Consider the following 17562-nt stretch of genomic DNA (forward strand, 5'->3'; position numbering starts at 1 on the left):
GCTTTCGTGTGCTCTTAAGCACACTTCATCAGACGAGGAATCCAGCACAGTGAGCAAAGCCATACATAGCTGGTAGGCAGTGGCTCAGAATGCAACATGGTACAGATTTAAGAACCAATGACAGTGAAATAAAATTATCTGTTAGGCAGTGGTTTAGAATGTAAAATGGTACAATGACAGAACAGTAAAATTAACAAATTGAGCAAACTTTTGATCTGAGTAGCATGAGCATGCGAAAGCAACAAAACAGTATGCAGTAAAATTAACAAATTGAGTTTTTTTGTTGCTTTCGCATGCTCATGCTACTCAGATCAAAGGTTTGCTCAATTTGTTAATTTTACTGCATACTGCTATTTTGTTGCTTTTGCATGCTTATGCTACTCAGATCAAAGATTTGCTCAGTTTGTTAATTTTACTATTCTGTCATTGTACCATTTTACATTCTAAACCACTGCCTACCAGATAATTTTACTTCACTGTCATTGGTTCTTAAATCTGTACCATGTTGCATTCTGGGCCACTGCATGGCTCTGCTCAGCTATGTATGGCTTTGCTCATTGTGCTGGATTCCTTGTCTAATGAAGTGTGCTTAAGAGCACACAAAAGCTTACGTTCTAAATAAAAATTGATTGGTCTTAAAGGTGCATTTGATTCCTGCTTTGTTCATACACTTCAAATGTCACTGGAAGTAGACCCTCAGTGTAAGGATCAATACAGTGGCTTGGATCCAGCAGAACATTTCCACAGATTTCCAATGCAACTTTCTTGCCTCCCTCCTCTCACTATGCTTTGGGATGCAGGGGGTGGAGAGGCAAAAAAGTCATGCTCTGAGGTGGAATCTTTCTGTCTGTGGAAACACGCCAATGGATAGGAGCTGGTGTATGAACAAATGCTGCACATACATGTATTTTTAGATTCAAAAGTGAACAGTGGGAGTGCTTTTGGAACAAGCAACATAAGAAGAAGTCCTAAGGAACTCAGCTTATTAATAAAAAAATTATTAGCATCTGCTCATGGGCTGTCCCTAACATTAAGAGCCTTACTGTAACTCCTGGGCACATGTTTACAGTGGCCCAATTTAGACAGCCCTCCAACATCTAGATGTGCCAGTTTTAACCCCCATTTCCAGGTTGAGACAACCTATAAATCGAGCAACTAAATTAACAGTAATCTCCAACACCACAGATTGCAAAACCACTTCAAACAAAATGATGCTGATGATGACTTGGAGGCTGGCATTAACCATAGTTCTTCTGATTCAATCATCATGGCAATCAACAGTTGCCATTAGAACAACCCAGAAATGGAGGAGTGAAACAGCAAGTGAGAGGAATGATGGAAAAAGCAAGCCCACAGTAGTAAACTAAAATTTGGGGAAAACATCTGCACAAAGCTTACATATTTTTAGATACACTCTGGGTATCATAATGGTGTCAAAGAACAATACAAAAAAGATGACGGTGACTATTTAAACATGCCTAACAAAGGCCAAGAGAGAAGGACTACAAATCACAAGCCCATCAAACAGATTCCTTATATTAGTGCCATTTTTTGTTTTATTGGGAATTTTGTCCTTAAACTGTTTGTTGAAAAAGTCTTCATTATAGGATAAAAAATTTCATATAAACGGTATTGTTTCTTTTATATCTTTACATGCAGCCATTTGTAGTAGTATTTAGGTAGCAAACTCTGAGTGTGCTGACTACAAAATAAATGTTTCTGTGAAGATCTCAGTTTACACAGGACAAGATCCCAAAGATGTCAGGCTCAGCTCCTGTTCTGGGTATTGGGCTGCCCAGAATCCTGAATAAAAATGTCATATTCCTGCAAAATAGGTTTAATGAGATGCTATTTACTAGGGGATATTATTTACCTCCATGCTATGAGAAGCTTCACCTGCCTATTCCAAGACATTACACTTTTTCTAAAATGACAGGGTATTTTTCTCCAGGCAGCCCTACAGGGTCAAACTGAAGCACTACTTGTGGTGGTCCTAAAATGAACCTGCTTGTTGATGCTGAAGTTGGAGTCCTGATTCTGAGATGAACACAGTGGGATGCCTAAATTCAGGGAGAAATAAATCTAGAGGGATTATTCCAGGCTGGGAGTAGCTAGGGGTTTCCCCACTATATTCTTCATTGTATCACCTCACGCACAACTGCCATAAGAGGCCTCTTATCCCCCCTTTCCTCCCCCCCCCCGTTCAGCTGTAAAGCCCTTCATTGTCTATTGCATAATGACACAAGTTCCCACCTCCCCACCCCCTCAAGCCTCCACCATCTGCCACACAGAGCAACACCTGCTTTCCAGTACACTTTTCTTGACTAACATCACTGTGAAAAATCCGTTTATTTAGTAAGTGGAGTCATACAGCCTCTCATGTATGAGGAACCTTCACTAGTTTTGTAGACTAAACAACAGAGAGGCTAATAAAAAGATTACAGATGGTCAGTTACCTCATGGAGCACTGAAATCTACCCTCCTCCCACATATGAAGAAGGAACATCACACAGACATGGAAATTAAAAGCATCCATTAGCATGGCATCACATCTCTCTTCAGCTAATTTAAGGAATGGTCCACTCACTCTTTTCACTTCTACAAATGCTTTGGGCTTTCCCCCCTAATTTCTTTATGCTTCAACTAGTACTTTCTTTCAGACAGAGGTGTTCTTATCATACTTACTTCAATAAAAGAAATTATGCATGCTTCCTTTCCTCTAATCAGGGTCCCACTAAAGCCCTTGATCTAGTTTAGGGTATATATCTGTCATTTCTGACAACAAATAGCCCATTAGACGCAAATAATCCTGGTGTGATTGGAACCAATCCCCCAATCTGTTAGACTAGGCTCAGTATCTCTGCTAAAATAGTCCTTGGCCCCGTGGCGCAGAGTGGTAAAACTGCAGTACTGCAGTCTGAATTCTCTGCTCATGACTGGAGTTCGATCCCAGCAGAAGCTGGGTTCAAGTAGCCAGCTCGGGTTGACTCAGCTTTCCATCCTTCCGAGGTCGGTAAAACAAGTACCCAGCTTGCTGGTGGGAAAGTGTAGATGACTGGGGAAGGCAATGGCAAACCACCCCGTAAAAAGTCTGCCGTGAAAGCAACGCCACTCCAGAGTCGGAAACGACTGGTGCTTGCACAGAGGACCTTTACCTTTTTACCATTCTTCAAGAGCTTTGATATGCACAATGCAACAAGCCATCCAATGAAAAAGCACCATGGCCTGAATACACAGACTGTGTACTTTCTAAAACTATCTGGGCACAAAATAAGCTTGACAATGAGAGTACGGTATTTATGATGAACATTTCTGGATAAACACAAAAAATATCAACACAAATGAGAAAACTTGTGAGAGAGGGCAGACAAGGAATGGAGTTCTCCAACAGTTTGGTACCTTCCAGCCATAAGCAGCGGAAACAACTCAAGCTCTCCCTTGCACACACATGCTTGAACAGACAGCCTCTGTTTACCAGTTGAGTGGTGTCATCCCAAACAACAGTCTTTTAAAACAAGGATGAGCCAGACCAAGTAGCCACACAGGTAGCACCTTGTCCAGAGTGGCTCCTGGGCCCCGAAAGTGTAATTTCTCTCACACTTTTATCTCTTCCTCCACAAACTGTGCCTTTTTTAAGGCAGGACTCTGCATTCAACTCCAGACTGGCAGGTTAAATCTGAGCCATGATAATTTTCACTCTAGAATACTTTTTGAATGGCAGGAATGTGTACCTCTGAGTATGTGGAAAGTGCACTCCCTGAACTACTAGGCAATCTCAGTTGCCTCCAAGGATCTTGGATCATAAACCAGAGTGAACCTTCTAGGAATGCTTGGGTCCCAGGGCCACCCCTCTTTTTAAAAAGTCAGGCACTAAACTCACTCATCACACCAAGCCCCAAGCTCTTCAATTGCTACAAAACCTTTCATTTTGCAGGAACAGAGCATGTGCAACTCAAGCAAGAAGAGCAGCTTCCAAATCTCCCCTTTATTACAGGTCGTTGACAACCAATTCCAGCAATTGAAAGATGCTATCAGCTACAAGGGATGCAGTTTATGGCAAGAAACACATGGAGGTTGGAAATCTGAGGCTGAGAATCAGTGGGAGATTTTATTTATTTTGCAAAAACACTGGAGTGGGGGGAGAGAGGCTAAAACAACGTTCCCTTTCTTATGGGAGCATACAGCAGCCATTTGTGTGGCAACAGAAGGAGGGCCCCAATCCACCGAACTGCAGTCTCCCCTTCCCCTGAGGCTCACCTGCGTCCGAGGCACCTGTGGGAAGAGATTGAGTGTGGTGGGCCGCTTGGGTCGATAGGTATCCATGGTTAAGGGCGGGGGCTCTTTCTTGATGGGCTCCAGCGCCGTCCCTTCTTCGGCGGGGGTCTCCCCGGTAGCATCGATCAGGTCTAGCTGCAGCATCTCAGCCTGGAGCCGGCTCGCCTCGCCGCCACCCACTCCCAGGACGCTACTGGCCTGCAGATTCACATGGCTCTGCCAGGATACAGGGTGGGGAGGGGAGAGAGAGATCATGAGACTAGCTAGGAAGGGCAAAGAGAAAGAGGCGGGGGGAGGGGGAGGTCAGGCAGTCATGTCATCTCATCAGTCGCCGTCTAGTGACTCAGAATGCCACAGAAGAGAGAAAAAGAAACCCCCAAGCAGTGAACAGCACCGGAAAGAGAAAAAAGGCAGCAGGATAAAATAATCGATCCAAATCAGCTATCCAAGGAGTAGAATTTTCGATTTCCCAGCCTGCCAAAGACGTTGGTAAAATGATCATAACCTCTCACAGTAGCCCCTATATCATGGACATCCACCCTCCCCCCGCCCCTCACCCTTTTTAACAGGATTCTGCAACTCCAGTTCAAACCAGCAAACCTTGTTTTCAGGAGATAAACCTTGAGCTCTGACAGTAGCATTTTAAATTGCAGGTGGATGCTCACAGGATTTGACACTGTGCACATATGCACACACAAAGAAAGCCTAGTCTTCTCTCTGTCATGTTGTAGGAAGAGTATTCAGTCTTGTGAGTGCTCAACTCCAGTCTGAAAAGCTACAGCCAGACTCAGGTTTTCCACCTGTGTGACGTTACAGAGAAAAGACCTAATAAGGAGGCAGAGAATGAAGACAGACAGTGATCCTGTGCCATATCTATTACAGAGATTAGTATAACCTGCTGGAAATATTAATGGAAAAAAGGAACTGAACCCAGTCAATCTCCCGCAGCCCACATGGCCTTTTGAAGGTGAGGGAGAAGGAGCCTTACACTACAGAGCTCTGTGTCTGCCAATGTTTCCTCTAAGCTGCAGAGTCTTGTGAGCAAAAATTCTACTTTGTAAGCTACTGGCATTAAAGTTGTGAGCTATTGGCATTAAAGTTGTGAGCTACTGCATAAATTAGTGTATTCTGGTGTCATTCTTCCTGAGCTAAGACAAAAATCTGTGAGCTGGAGAGTAAAAATATGTGAATTAGCTCATGTTAACTCAGCTTAGAGGGAACACTGCCTGCAGGTTGTTTCTGAAGGCTATCATGGTCCATCTGTCCAGTCATTTTAACAAGTCATCTAAGCTGGTGGCCATCACCACATTTTGCAGTACTACTAATTCTTTAAATTGTGTGAAGAACTACTTCCTTTTGTCTCTGTATGCGAGTATATGGAAAACACTCAACAATACCTCTAAAATATTAGTACAAGCCTAGAGAGAGGACTTGTACACCCAGATAACAAGACTGCAGACATTGATCTTTAAAGTGGGTTTAGTTTTCCAGCGGTGATCTTGTGTTCAAGAAATGTGACAAAAGCCTTTCCAGTTCAGCCATTTACTTTCCCCTGTGGTGAGCTCAATGATAGTGCACACACATTACATATGACCATGGGACTGTACATACAAGACTGATGCCCATTCCCAGTCTCTATCTGGGAAATTTCTGTGCTCTCATGTGTAAATTGGAAGGAAGACTACAGTAGGGGAAAGATGTCCCTGTGGGCTCTCTGTCTGGTTTCAGAACAAACCTGTAGAATTCATTTGACTTAGAAATGGCAACTTGCACTGTATGCATTAAATTATTTGTTTCCCCTAAACATCAGCATTATTGATATTAATATAAACAAACAACATTCCTGTCTTTGAAACATGTTGAAGCAAAGAGTTGCACCTGTGATTGAAACATAAAAGAAACATGGTGGAAGAGCATGCTGGACAGTGGGCAATGGTAGCCAACCACGTTGGGAAATTCCTGGAGTTCTGGGTTAGCGTCTGGGGAAAACAGAGTTTGGGGAGGGGAAGCAGCATCAGGAATGTGATGCCATACAGTCTGCACTCTGAAGCTGCTATTATTTCCCTGGGAGCTGACCTCTGAGGTCTAAAGATCAGCTATAGTTCTGGGAAAACTCTAAGCCCCACCTGGAAGTTGGTAACCCTGTGCTGGATGCTACCCCACATACAACTCCACCCCATGCCATCACCCAAACCATATTTCTCTAACTTCCATCCATATGTCTTCTTATGTTTTGAATTACAGTTCCATCTCCTGTTTCATGCATGAGGTGCTCACAGGTCTGCTACCATCAAGTGTACTTTGGCCCCATTAAAGATAAAGGTAGTCCCCTGTGCAAGCACCAGTCGCTTTCGACTCTGGGGTGATGTTGCTTTCACAACGTTTTCACGGCAGACTTTTTACGGGTGGTTTGCCATTGCTGTCCCCAGTCATCTACACTTTCCCCCCAGCAAGCTGGGTAATCATTTTACTGACCTTGGAAGGATGGAAGGCTGAGTCAACCTGGAGCCGGCTACCTGAACCAGCTTCCGCTGGGATAGAACTTAGGTAGCAGCTTTTCTTTTTCTCCTGTAATGCTACTCTGACAGTTTGAAAATAGCAGCTGTTTCAACTTCTCATTGTATTTCAGGAAGTTTGGGGCTCTAGGTATTGTGATCTGAACAGCACCAAAACAAAACAAAACATTCTGAACATGTGCAACTTGTGTGTTGACTGTCACATCTCACAAGTGAACATGTGTGTACTTCATGTTATATATATGTGTGCACTCAGAAGTCATAACCAATCATAGCTGCCAACAGGTGCCTGTGAAATAAAAATAAAAGCACACATGGGGTTATTACAGTGATCTACACACAAGTTTCATACTAGACCAAGGGTGGCCAAACTGTGGCTTGTGAGTCATATGCAGCTCCCAGAGGTCAAGGAGGAACTTTATGAAGAAGAAATTGGATTTATATCCTGCCCTTCACTCTGAATCTCAGAGTGGCTCACAATCTCCTTTACCTTCCTCTCCCACAGCAAACACCCTGTGAGGTAGGTGGGGCTGAGAGAGCTCTCACAGAAGCTGCCCTTTTAAGGACAGCTCTACAAGAGCTATGGCTGACCCAAGATCATTTCAGCAGCTGCAAGTGGAGGAATGGGAAATCAAACCCAGCTCTCCCAGATAAGAATTGATGCACTTAACCACTACACCAAACTGGCTCTCTGTCTCAAGTAGGCGTGTTTAGTGCTGGGACCTCAGTTAGCCTCTGAGTGCTGACCCATAGGTAGATCACTATTTCCACCATGTGTGAAGTGGGGAAGGAGGAGAAAATAGGCAGGCTTGCAAGCTTTTCTCTTCCACCGCAGAGGTCACCCAGAGATCTAGAGCAGGGAAAAAGAACATGAGAGGCAAAGGACCACTAAAAGGAGGAATGGGATTTAAAAGGATGGCGCAGGGTTCCCCCTTAGTTTCAGAGCTCTTGTAAGGAGCTGTATTTACTAACCTTGATGTCAAGGCAAAGAGAGATGCATAATGATGCAAATGGTGGGCAGTGATTTGTATGGTACATGTGTGTTTCCTTCTCCCATTGGCGCTGAAAAACAATTCCCTAACCTTTCCTTATCCTGGTCTTATGGGGACTATTGTTTCCTGCTTTTGTTTTTTAAAAAGTCTCCTCCTAGCATGGTTGTTGTAAAGTTCATGCATACGTCTTTTATCTTTTTGTGCAAAGAAAGTATTAACAGTTTTAATAAAGATGTGTGTGTAATATTTGTTCAGTAGGAATAAGGCTCACTGTGGAGGAAAATACAACAGACTGTAGAAAGAGGCTCTGGGTGAGTGCCCCCACCCTTGCTGTCTTCCCACCCACCCTCCCTAGTGAAGGCATTCATTCCTCCCCACCTCCAGGTGTCTAATGTCTGCCACCTGGAGAGCAGCTGTAATTCTGAGTGATCTCCTGTCCTCACCTGGAGATTGACAACAATGGTTCCCTGGGAGGTATTGGCTGGTTTGAAGGGTGCAGTCTATGGCATTGTACCTGTCTGAGGTCCCACCCCTCCTTAAACCCCACCCTCTCCAGGCTCCACCCCTCAAATCTCCAGGAATTTCCCAAACTGGAGTTGGCAACTGCTAAGTCACACTGGCTGTCATGGGGGGCTGCTATTGAACAGGAGCAGGCATCCAGGCCTAGTAAAGTCATGCCAGTCAGAAAAATAATTACGGGGGGGGGACAAGGGGGGGGTACGACAACAATCACATAGACTCTGAAGCTCAGAATTCCTTTTGTTTGCAGTGGATTGTTGCTGCCTTTCCCTGTCATATTCAGCCTTGTGGCATTTAGCATCAGCGTGAGCTTGTGGCATGATCTGTCCCGCCTCCTCCTCCTCCGGGCCCCCGAGGGACTGGACCCAGCTACCCAACTCAGAGGTGCAGGAGGCACTAGGACCGGCACGCAGGGGGAGGGGAGCTCCGCCTGTCTGCTGCCCGGTCAGGGAATGTCGGGCACTGGTCTCTTCTGGATCTGGGCAGCAGGTGGTGCATGCCTGGCTGGGAGGGTGGGCGAAGGTGAGCGCTTCTTGGGCTGATGCAGGAGGGCTGGAGGCAAGGCTGGGAAGAGAGCACGTTGGCCTGGTTGTGTTATGGTATACCATAGAGTAAGGGAATTGATCTGACTTCAGCTTTTCATCTCCCCCCCCCCCCCGCAGCCTCTACCTAGGACAACTACACTTTTCCTCCAAAGTGGGGACCAAAGCAGGAACTCTCCAGATGACAGACATCAGCTTCCCTGGAGGTGGGGGTGGGGAGTGAATGCCTTCACTTGGGTGGGTAGGAAGACAGCAAGGAAGCGACCTCAGCAGGGTATAATGACAGAGTCCACTCTGCAAAGTAGCAGTTTTTCCAGGGAAGCTAATATTTGTCACCTGGAGAGCAGTTGTAATTCTGAGTGATCTCCAGCCTTTGCCTGGAGATCGGCAACAGTGGTTCCCCTGGAGGAAATCACAAATCGAGAATAAAATTTTTTGTGACAGATGCTCCCCTTGGGGAACATTTTAAAAATTTCCAGCATGACCCCAACAGCTTGAGATTTCTTGTAATAGAGAAATTTCCTCATAGATTACAGGGTAAGGTGGATATGACCAAATGGCTGCTAAGACATGAGAGGGAATGGATATTCTTTCTATAGACATTGATACCCAAAGGTCTGAACAATGACTGGGATCTGACATGTTTTTTGTAATTTTTTTTGTAAATCATTTTGTATGTACTATTCTGCTGTTAAATGATTTTCTAGAGAAGTTATCACTGTTAGCTCAAATGCTGTATCTTTAAGGCACTAAAAGATTGCATTCACCTGTGGATATTTATTTATTTATTATTTATTACTTTCAATTTTTATCCTGCCCTCTCCGCAAGCGGACTCAGGGAGGCTTACAACATCATAAAATACAATCAATCCAATAAAACATATAAAACCATAATTTACTTATATCAATTTTAAAACCATTCTATTTAAATGAGTACCTCCTGTAGTGGCTTAGAAGGATTGACCATACCAGATATACTATCGTTGTAAGCATCAGCATTTGAATGTTGTTTGAAATTTTCTTCTAAGATAGGTTGTTTCTACTATGGAGGGAATTCCACATGTGTTGCTAAGTGTACATATTTTGTGAATATTTTATATGGTTAATTTATTGTTTGTACAGTTTGTAGAAGTGTTAAGCGAAACGTTGGATATAGCGCTGCCGCATTGCATTCTATCACTTTGCCATGTTGTACAGAAGAAGAAATTATTGGAGCAAGGTTCCCCTTTGAAGATTGCTTCACTAAAATAGTATTGCTTGGAGTGTGGACCTCCGTTTACATCTCGTTTATGGTATTTTGCCGACGCCGAACTATTGATAAGGATTGGACATTGACTTGTCTCTTAAAGGACTTTGGGTGTGGGTTGGTGTTCCTTGTGTACTTTCATCAATTTATGGAATATTTTGTATCACTAAACTTCAATTATTTATATAATTAATGAAAACTGTTATTTGTTTAAAATTTGAAGGCTGGTTTTTTTGCAGAGGGTTTCCCTGTTTTCCTGTTCCCTTTGCCTGGAGATCGGCAACAGTGGTTCTCCTGGAGGAAATTGCTGGCTTGGAGGGTGGAGTCTATGGTATTGTACCTATCAGAAGTCTCACCCCTCATCAAACTCACCCTCTCCAGGCTCCACCCCTCAAATCTCCAGGAATTTCCCAACCTGGAGTTGGCAACTGCTGTCACACTGGCTGCCATAGGAGGGCTGCTGCTGAACAGGAACAAGCAGCCAGGCCTAGTTAAGTCTTGCCAGTCAGATGGCATCAAGTCACCCAGAGAGTGCTGCTAGGCCTAGGGTAGCCAACTTCCAGGTGGAGCCTGAAGATCTCCTGGGATTCCAACTGAACTCCAGACAACATATCTCTCTCCCCATCCTGGAGAAAATAACTGCTTTGGAGGGTGGACTGTATGCTATTCTATTCACCTGAGGCCTCTCTAGGGTTGCCAGCCTTCAGGTGGAACCTGGAGATCTCCCGCTCTTACAACTGATCTCCAGCTGTCAGAGATGAGCTCCCCTGGGGAAATAGCTGCTTTGAAGGGTGGACTCTATGGCATTGTACCATGCTGAGGCCCCTCCCCTCCTCAAACCCCACCCTCTCCCAGCTCCACCACAAAGTCTCCAGGTATTTTTCAACACAGACCTGGCAACCCTAGTCTTCTCCCTTTACTGAAAGAAGCAGCCTTGGTTGCCTAGTAACAGCTTCTGGCTAGGGGTGAGACTGAGAGGAGGAGGGAGAGAGGGAGTGGCAGCCATGGCCTCTGAGGAAATTCTCCCAGTGGGGCCAGGCCCTGCTTTCTAGCCACATTATGGTGGGGACGGTGGCTCCCTGGCTATTTCTGTGGCCTTTGGAGGATGTGTGTGCTGGGAGGCCATCTGGGTGGGCCATTGATTCGGCAACAGAGGTCTGTTGCTGGTGATGCCTTTCATGAGGCCATATGACAGAGAGGACACAGAGAAGAGTTAGAGATGTGTCTGTCTTTGTGGTAAGAGTGTTTTGGCAGTTTGTTTAACATACCCGGGCCTGCAGTAGGTGGGGGCAGGGGAATCAGCCAGCAGGAGGCCAGAGATGCTGACTGAACCATGATGGGCCAATTCTAGAACTACACACCATCATCTTGATCTCTGCTGCCACCTATTGGATATTCCTTAGTTCTGTGCTAATAGACTAAGAAAGAAATGCTGAGACAATTTCATCATGACAAGTTTCTCCTATCTCAATTAAAATCAATGGGGAAAATCAATACATTGGCAAAACCAAATCCCATGAGTATCTCCACTTAACTTCTTGAGGATTATTCTGAAAAGGTAAATATTATGTGCTGAATTGCACTTTGGCACAGGAAATGTTTGTAGTGACAAATGAGAATGATTTTAGAGAGCCAGTGTGATATAGTGGATAGAGCACTGGACTAGGATCTGGGAGAAGCAGGTTTGAATCCCCAACTCTGCCATGGAAGATTACTGGTGACCTTGGGCCAGCCACACATTTGCAACTTAACCAAGTTCACAGGATTGTTGTGAGGATAAAATGGAGGTCAGGAGAATGATGTAAGTTGCTTTCGATCTACATTGGGGAGAATGCAGAGTACAAATGACATAAATAAATAAGAAGGCATTACAAGCAATAAACCACTGGTGCTGCTGTAGTCCTATAATAGTGGGAGAAGCTTTTCCAGGAAATTTTAAAATAAAAATAAATCAAACCATTTTAGGGCCTAAGATGACACTCCTATCACAGAGCTGGAAGGATTGGAAAGTTACCCCCGTTTTAACTGCTTGCCACTAAGTAGTGACATTCACATACCCAACTCTACACACAGTTTCATAATGCAAATCAGACAGGATAGGGAGCTCATAGTCGGGTTCTTAAAGAACAAGTAGTGTGAGATGACTTAGGTAAGTGAACCATGCCACATACCACAATGGAATGCAACCTGACATTCTGCAAAATGATTAGGATGTCACAAGAAGTCTTTCCACCTCATCTTAAGAACATAAGAGAAGCCATGTTGGATCAGGCCAATGGCCCATCAAGTCCAACACTCTGTCACACAGTGGCAAAAAATTTTATATACACACATACACTGTGGCTAATAGCCACTGATGGACCTGTGCTCCATATTTTTATCTAAACCCCTCTTGAAGGTGGCTATACTTGTGGCCGCCACTACCTCCTCCATCTTCTCAATGACTTTTTAATTGTAGAGCAAATTCATACCACTCAGCAGCAAGTGTCTAAAAGTGGACGCAGCAATACTTAAAACAACAGAAAAAAGGCTGAAAAAATCCCCACCCCTCCTTTTCACTGTAGGTTCCTTGTAGCTCCCAGAAGGTTATTGGTGCTCCCCGAGTCCTAAGATTTTTGTAGGGTCAGGATATTCTGAGCTTGGCTAGCATGAGTGTTACTGGGAATGCAGCAGCAGGGGGGGCTGCTCTCTGGGAAACTGCTGCCAAAAGAATCAGCTTGTGTAACTGTAAATAAAGCAAGATTTACAAATATTACATGATGTGATAAATCACCAGTGTCCTCATATCCAAAGAGACTTAAATTCCTGAAGCATTGACCCAAGAGCTTCTTCCTATGCTCAGAACTGTGAAGCAAGCAACACTGGTGTGAAGAGAGGGGTACTGTTTCCCTGGCAGGAACAGTGAGCTGATAAAGAAGACAACACAGATCAAATGAAAACACTCCTGAAAGAAATGAGAATGTCACAGCCTGGGATCTGTGAAAGAAAGTCTGGAACTCCAGCACATTATGCTCAAAGGGGTGAGACCATTGTTTGTCCACCACTGGCAAGCTTCATTTTTGGCTGAGGGTTTGGAGGCGATGGTGGGCTGGCTAAGGAAGAGCAGGTTGAAGCTGAACCCATCAAAGACAGAGGTTCTGTGGTTGGGGGGGAGCGGGGTTGGAGTTGGAGCATTACACTGCCAATTCTTGATGGGGTGGTACTAACACCAGCATCTTCAATCTAGAGCCTAGGAGTGACATTGGATACCTCATTTTCAATGGAGGCCCAGGTCACACATATCGTCAAGGTGGCATTTTTTCATCTTTGCCAAGCCCAGCAGCTAGCTCCCCTCCTACCTCGCTCAAACTTGGCCCATGGTAATCCATGCAACAATCACCTCCAGATTAGACTACTGTAAACTCACTCTATGCTGGCCTACCCCTTTGTCTGACCCAGAAGCTCTAATGGGTCCAGAATGTGGCAGCGTGAGTCCTGACGAGAACACCATGGATGGCACATATTCTACCTGTGCTGCACCAGCTACACTGGCTGCCAGTTGAATACCAAGTCAGATTCAAGGTTTTGAGCAGTCTGGGACCGATGTATCCACGGAACCACCTCCTCCACTACGTCCCTGGAAGGGTTCTACACTCTACTGCTCAAAATCTGCTGGTGATCCCTGTCCCTCAAGAGGTCTGGCTGTTCTCAATGAGGGCCCGGACTTTTTCAGTCCTGGCCCCAACTTGGTGGAATGCTCTGCCAGAAGACAGTTTTACAGTTCCGCAGGGCCATCAAGTCTTTGCATAAGGACAGTGATAGTTGCCATGCTGGCACCTTTTTCTCCCCACCTCCGCTGGGAGGGAATCCCCCCACCCCCAATGTAATGACTGGAAATTGAATAATAGCACTTTAAATGAGAGGCCATCGGGGTTTATAATTTCTTTTTAATCTGGGTGCGAACACCAAATAATTCAAGTCTCTCCAAACTTGGAGAGACTTGAATTTTTTTGGCATTTACAGCCAGATATCTGAAATGGACTTCTGAAGCTTGAAGAAGCAATTGTGAAACAAGGCATTAGCACATCCTTGTCACAATGATTGGGCTGCTGGCTGCCTTGAAATTCAGATTAACTGTGACATCAATCTTCTTCAGTTCATCATTGGACTTCTTGGCAAGAAAACAGCATTTGATTGCTCTAAAGATGGACTTAACCTCCAATGGTTATCTTATGATGTTCCGTTTTGTATAAGCAATTGCATTGATTTTGCCTTGAGTGTGGTTTATAATGTGGTTTATAATATATCAGTTTTGATAATACTGTTAAATGCTTATTTTTGTTTGAGGCTGGTAATCACAGAAGCTTTGTGCTTTATCTCCTTCCTACCTACCAGGAGGATGGCAATCCTACTTTTTGGACTGTGGAGTAGAGAAGTCACTGGCTGAGGTTCAAGTGGCTTTGTCTATCTTGTTTGAAAAGCTAGAGAAAAATCCCAGGAATTGGATACCTACTGGCAAAAAAACTGCAGGAGTTAAAATAAGAAAAAAGTGCATCACAGCCCACTAGTGTTGCCAGGTCTGACACAGGAAATATCCGGGGACTTTGGAGACGGAGCCAGGAGCAAGGCCCTGACAAGCATGATTGAATGCCAAAGGGAGTTCTGGCCATCACATTTAGTTTTTATAATTTTTATTGTTTTTAACTACAAAAAGAAGAAGCATAAGCATAGATACATAAAAGGGGGGAAGGGCATATACAGAATGGAAAAAGCAGAAAAAAAAAGAAAAGTACAAATATATATCAGTCATAATTCTACCTCCAAATAAAATACCCAATTCGTTCTGCCTACAAGTATAGAGTTCTCCATATATTTTACCATCTTTATCTTTCATTATAAAACATTTTTACTAAACTATTATTTGCAATACAAGTCTAAACAATTCTTCTTCAACACAAATAAGTATAAACAAGTCAGAGCAATCTCAACATGGAACTGGCTCATTTGGCTTAACCATGTTGAAAACACAGACTAGTTTGTTAGTTTAACATATCCTCATTAACATAAACACAAAAAATGCATATCTTTATCCTTAAGAAGCTAAAAGAAAAATACAACATAGTATTTTGTCTATCTCAATATAAACAGTTTCTCCTGAGAGGCATACTAAAAACAAATCTGCCAGTTTACATAATAACTGTGCTGTCTGCCTTTTTAACAATTAATCCAACTCTTATAACCCTATTGGTCTAGAAAAAACAATTTATTATAACCCAAAAATAAAAATCACATGCCTGTTCTTATTGAGAGTTCCATACCCAACTACCCACAAAGATAAAGACATTTCAAGAAACCCTTCTTGTTAAGAAGAAATCTATCTCCTGATTTATATGCACTTTCTCTCTCCTTAATACAGTCTGAGACCAATATCTTTATCCTTAACAGGCTAGAAATAGAGCACAATAATTTATCTAGCTTATTATAGACAATTTCTTCAAACAAACATATTAGGAGATCTACTTACAAAATGATTATGATGTCTACCTTCTTAACAGTTATAGATTAACTTGTAGGATTACCCATATCGATAACAAATATAAAAAGCTAATATCATTATCTGTTAGACAAATTCACCAATTTATCAAATAATTATGCTGTCTGCCTTCTTAAAAATTGATCTAGATTAACTATTTTTACGTAAAATTCTTTTCAAAGACTTTTTAGTCCTTTAGCTTTTATATTCACATTGTTTTAGACAACTTATTATAGCTCCCCCCCCCCCCCCAAAAAGAGAAAAGAATCTCACTTAGCCTTCTAATATCACATATCAGATTTTCTTACAAAGTCCATATCCAACTATCCACAGAGAGGGATCTAGTTCAGGAGGCTCTTCTTTCTGAAAGATTTCTACATCATGATTTTCTGATTAAAATATACCTTCTTACTTCTTAATGCAGTCATTCCTCTTGAAGAAAGTGGGAAAAATTTCACAGCCTTTGTTCCGCTCGACATAACTTCAGTCAGTCTCCATTTCCGGTCTTCTTTTTTAATTACGCCATAGGGTTCCATTTTGATTTCCTTTTGTTCTTTTCCCAACGAGTCGCTCTCCAATTTCAATTCCACAGATGTCACCGGGTTCTCTTTAGCACTCTGCTCATGTAGATTTGAGATTTCGCTAGCTTTCAGCACAAAAGCTCCCATTTGTTCCTTAACCAACTCTGTCAACAAACCGAGATCTTGCCTCAGAGAATTCAAACTGCTTAAAATATCTTTTTTTGTGAAAAATTTCGCTTAGCAAAGCCATTTTTCTGTCAGCAAACTCAGTCCATTAATCCAGATTGAAAAGTAGCTCAGATAGTCCCAGATAGTCCGTCCTTCCCAATTTCCTCCAACTGAAGTTTTGAGTGTTAGCGTATGAATTTCAATCAGACGACAAGGAGAAATCCCTCTAACAAGTATCTCATTTTGTTCAGACCGTATTGCAGCTGAATAATAATCTCTTTAACAAATATCCAATTATAATCTGGGCCGATTTTTAAGTATCCATATTCAGGTTAAGTCAAATTGTTTCCAGTACTTAGAAATGTTCTTTAGTTTTTCGAGGCCTCATTCACAGGGAAATTTGAGGTATCGACCTCGTTCCCTTCCTCTGAACTGCCCGTTTATTGAAATGCAAAACAACCCATTCACCATTGGCAATTGAAAGCCCACTTACTTGCAATGTAGAATTGTCATGCTTGAGGTAGAGAAGTGATAGATCAAAACCTTATTGAAGAGAAGAGAAGCAAGCGATCGGGCATTCACCTCTTGCTGCTATAATGGCAATCATGACAGGGAGAGCTTAGGGGCATACAAAGAGAACAGGAACAACTGCCGTTGCGCCCCTGTCTTGCTGTAAAAGCCCCATGACAAAAAGAGACCCCTTCAGGGCCTCTTTGGGGGTGTCACATCCATGGCACCCCTCCCCCTGCCTGATTCAGGGGGGCTGCAAGCAGGAGAACCTGCGGACCCCGCTGAGATCAAGGCGATGTCCTGGCCATCACGTTTAAAGAAACCATGCTCCTTTTAAACAACTTCACTGGAAATAATGGAGGATAGGGGCACCTTTGGGGCCTCATAGAATTGAACCCGCTGGTCTAGTCTATTTGAAACTTGGGAGGTTTTCAAGGAAAGACACCAGATGCTTTCCAGAAAATTTGGCGCCTCTACCTCAAAAAACAGCCCCCAAAGAGACCAAGATATCCACAGATTGATTGTCCACTATACCCTATGGGGACTGGTCTCCATAGAGTATAATGGAGTGCCCAGCAGATATTCCACACACACACCCCGGCTTTCTGATAACCCTGAAGCAGGGGGAGGGCCTCCAAACTAGGAGATCTCCTACCCCAACTGGGGATTGGCAACCCTACAGCCCACTTATTACTTTTAAAGCCCTTCGTGGCTTTGTCCCTCAGTCATACTTATCAAACTGCATCTTCCAGTATAGTCCC

The 17562-nt window shown here is 43.5% G+C and overlaps 1 protein-coding gene across 2 annotated transcripts in view; it reads right to left on the bottom strand.

Annotated features, from left to right (window-relative positions):
• Window positions 1-17562, bottom strand: part of MAPK8IP1 (mitogen-activated protein kinase 8 interacting protein 1) — a 131504-nt gene that overhangs the window by 42534 nt on the left and 71408 nt on the right. For both annotated transcript variants that reach the window (XM_060261069.1, XM_060261070.1), the window contains exon 3: window positions 4258-4491. In XM_060261069.1, coding sequence (XP_060117052.1) covers window positions 4258-4491 — 234 coding nt within the window. The remainder of the gene's footprint in view (window positions 1-4257; window positions 4492-17562) is intronic.

This window comes from Heteronotia binoei, chromosome 21 (genome assembly GCF_032191835.1).
Source record: "Heteronotia binoei isolate CCM8104 ecotype False Entrance Well chromosome 21, APGP_CSIRO_Hbin_v1, whole genome shotgun sequence".
Lineage (NCBI taxonomy): Eukaryota > Metazoa > Chordata > Lepidosauria > Squamata > Gekkonidae > Heteronotia > Heteronotia binoei.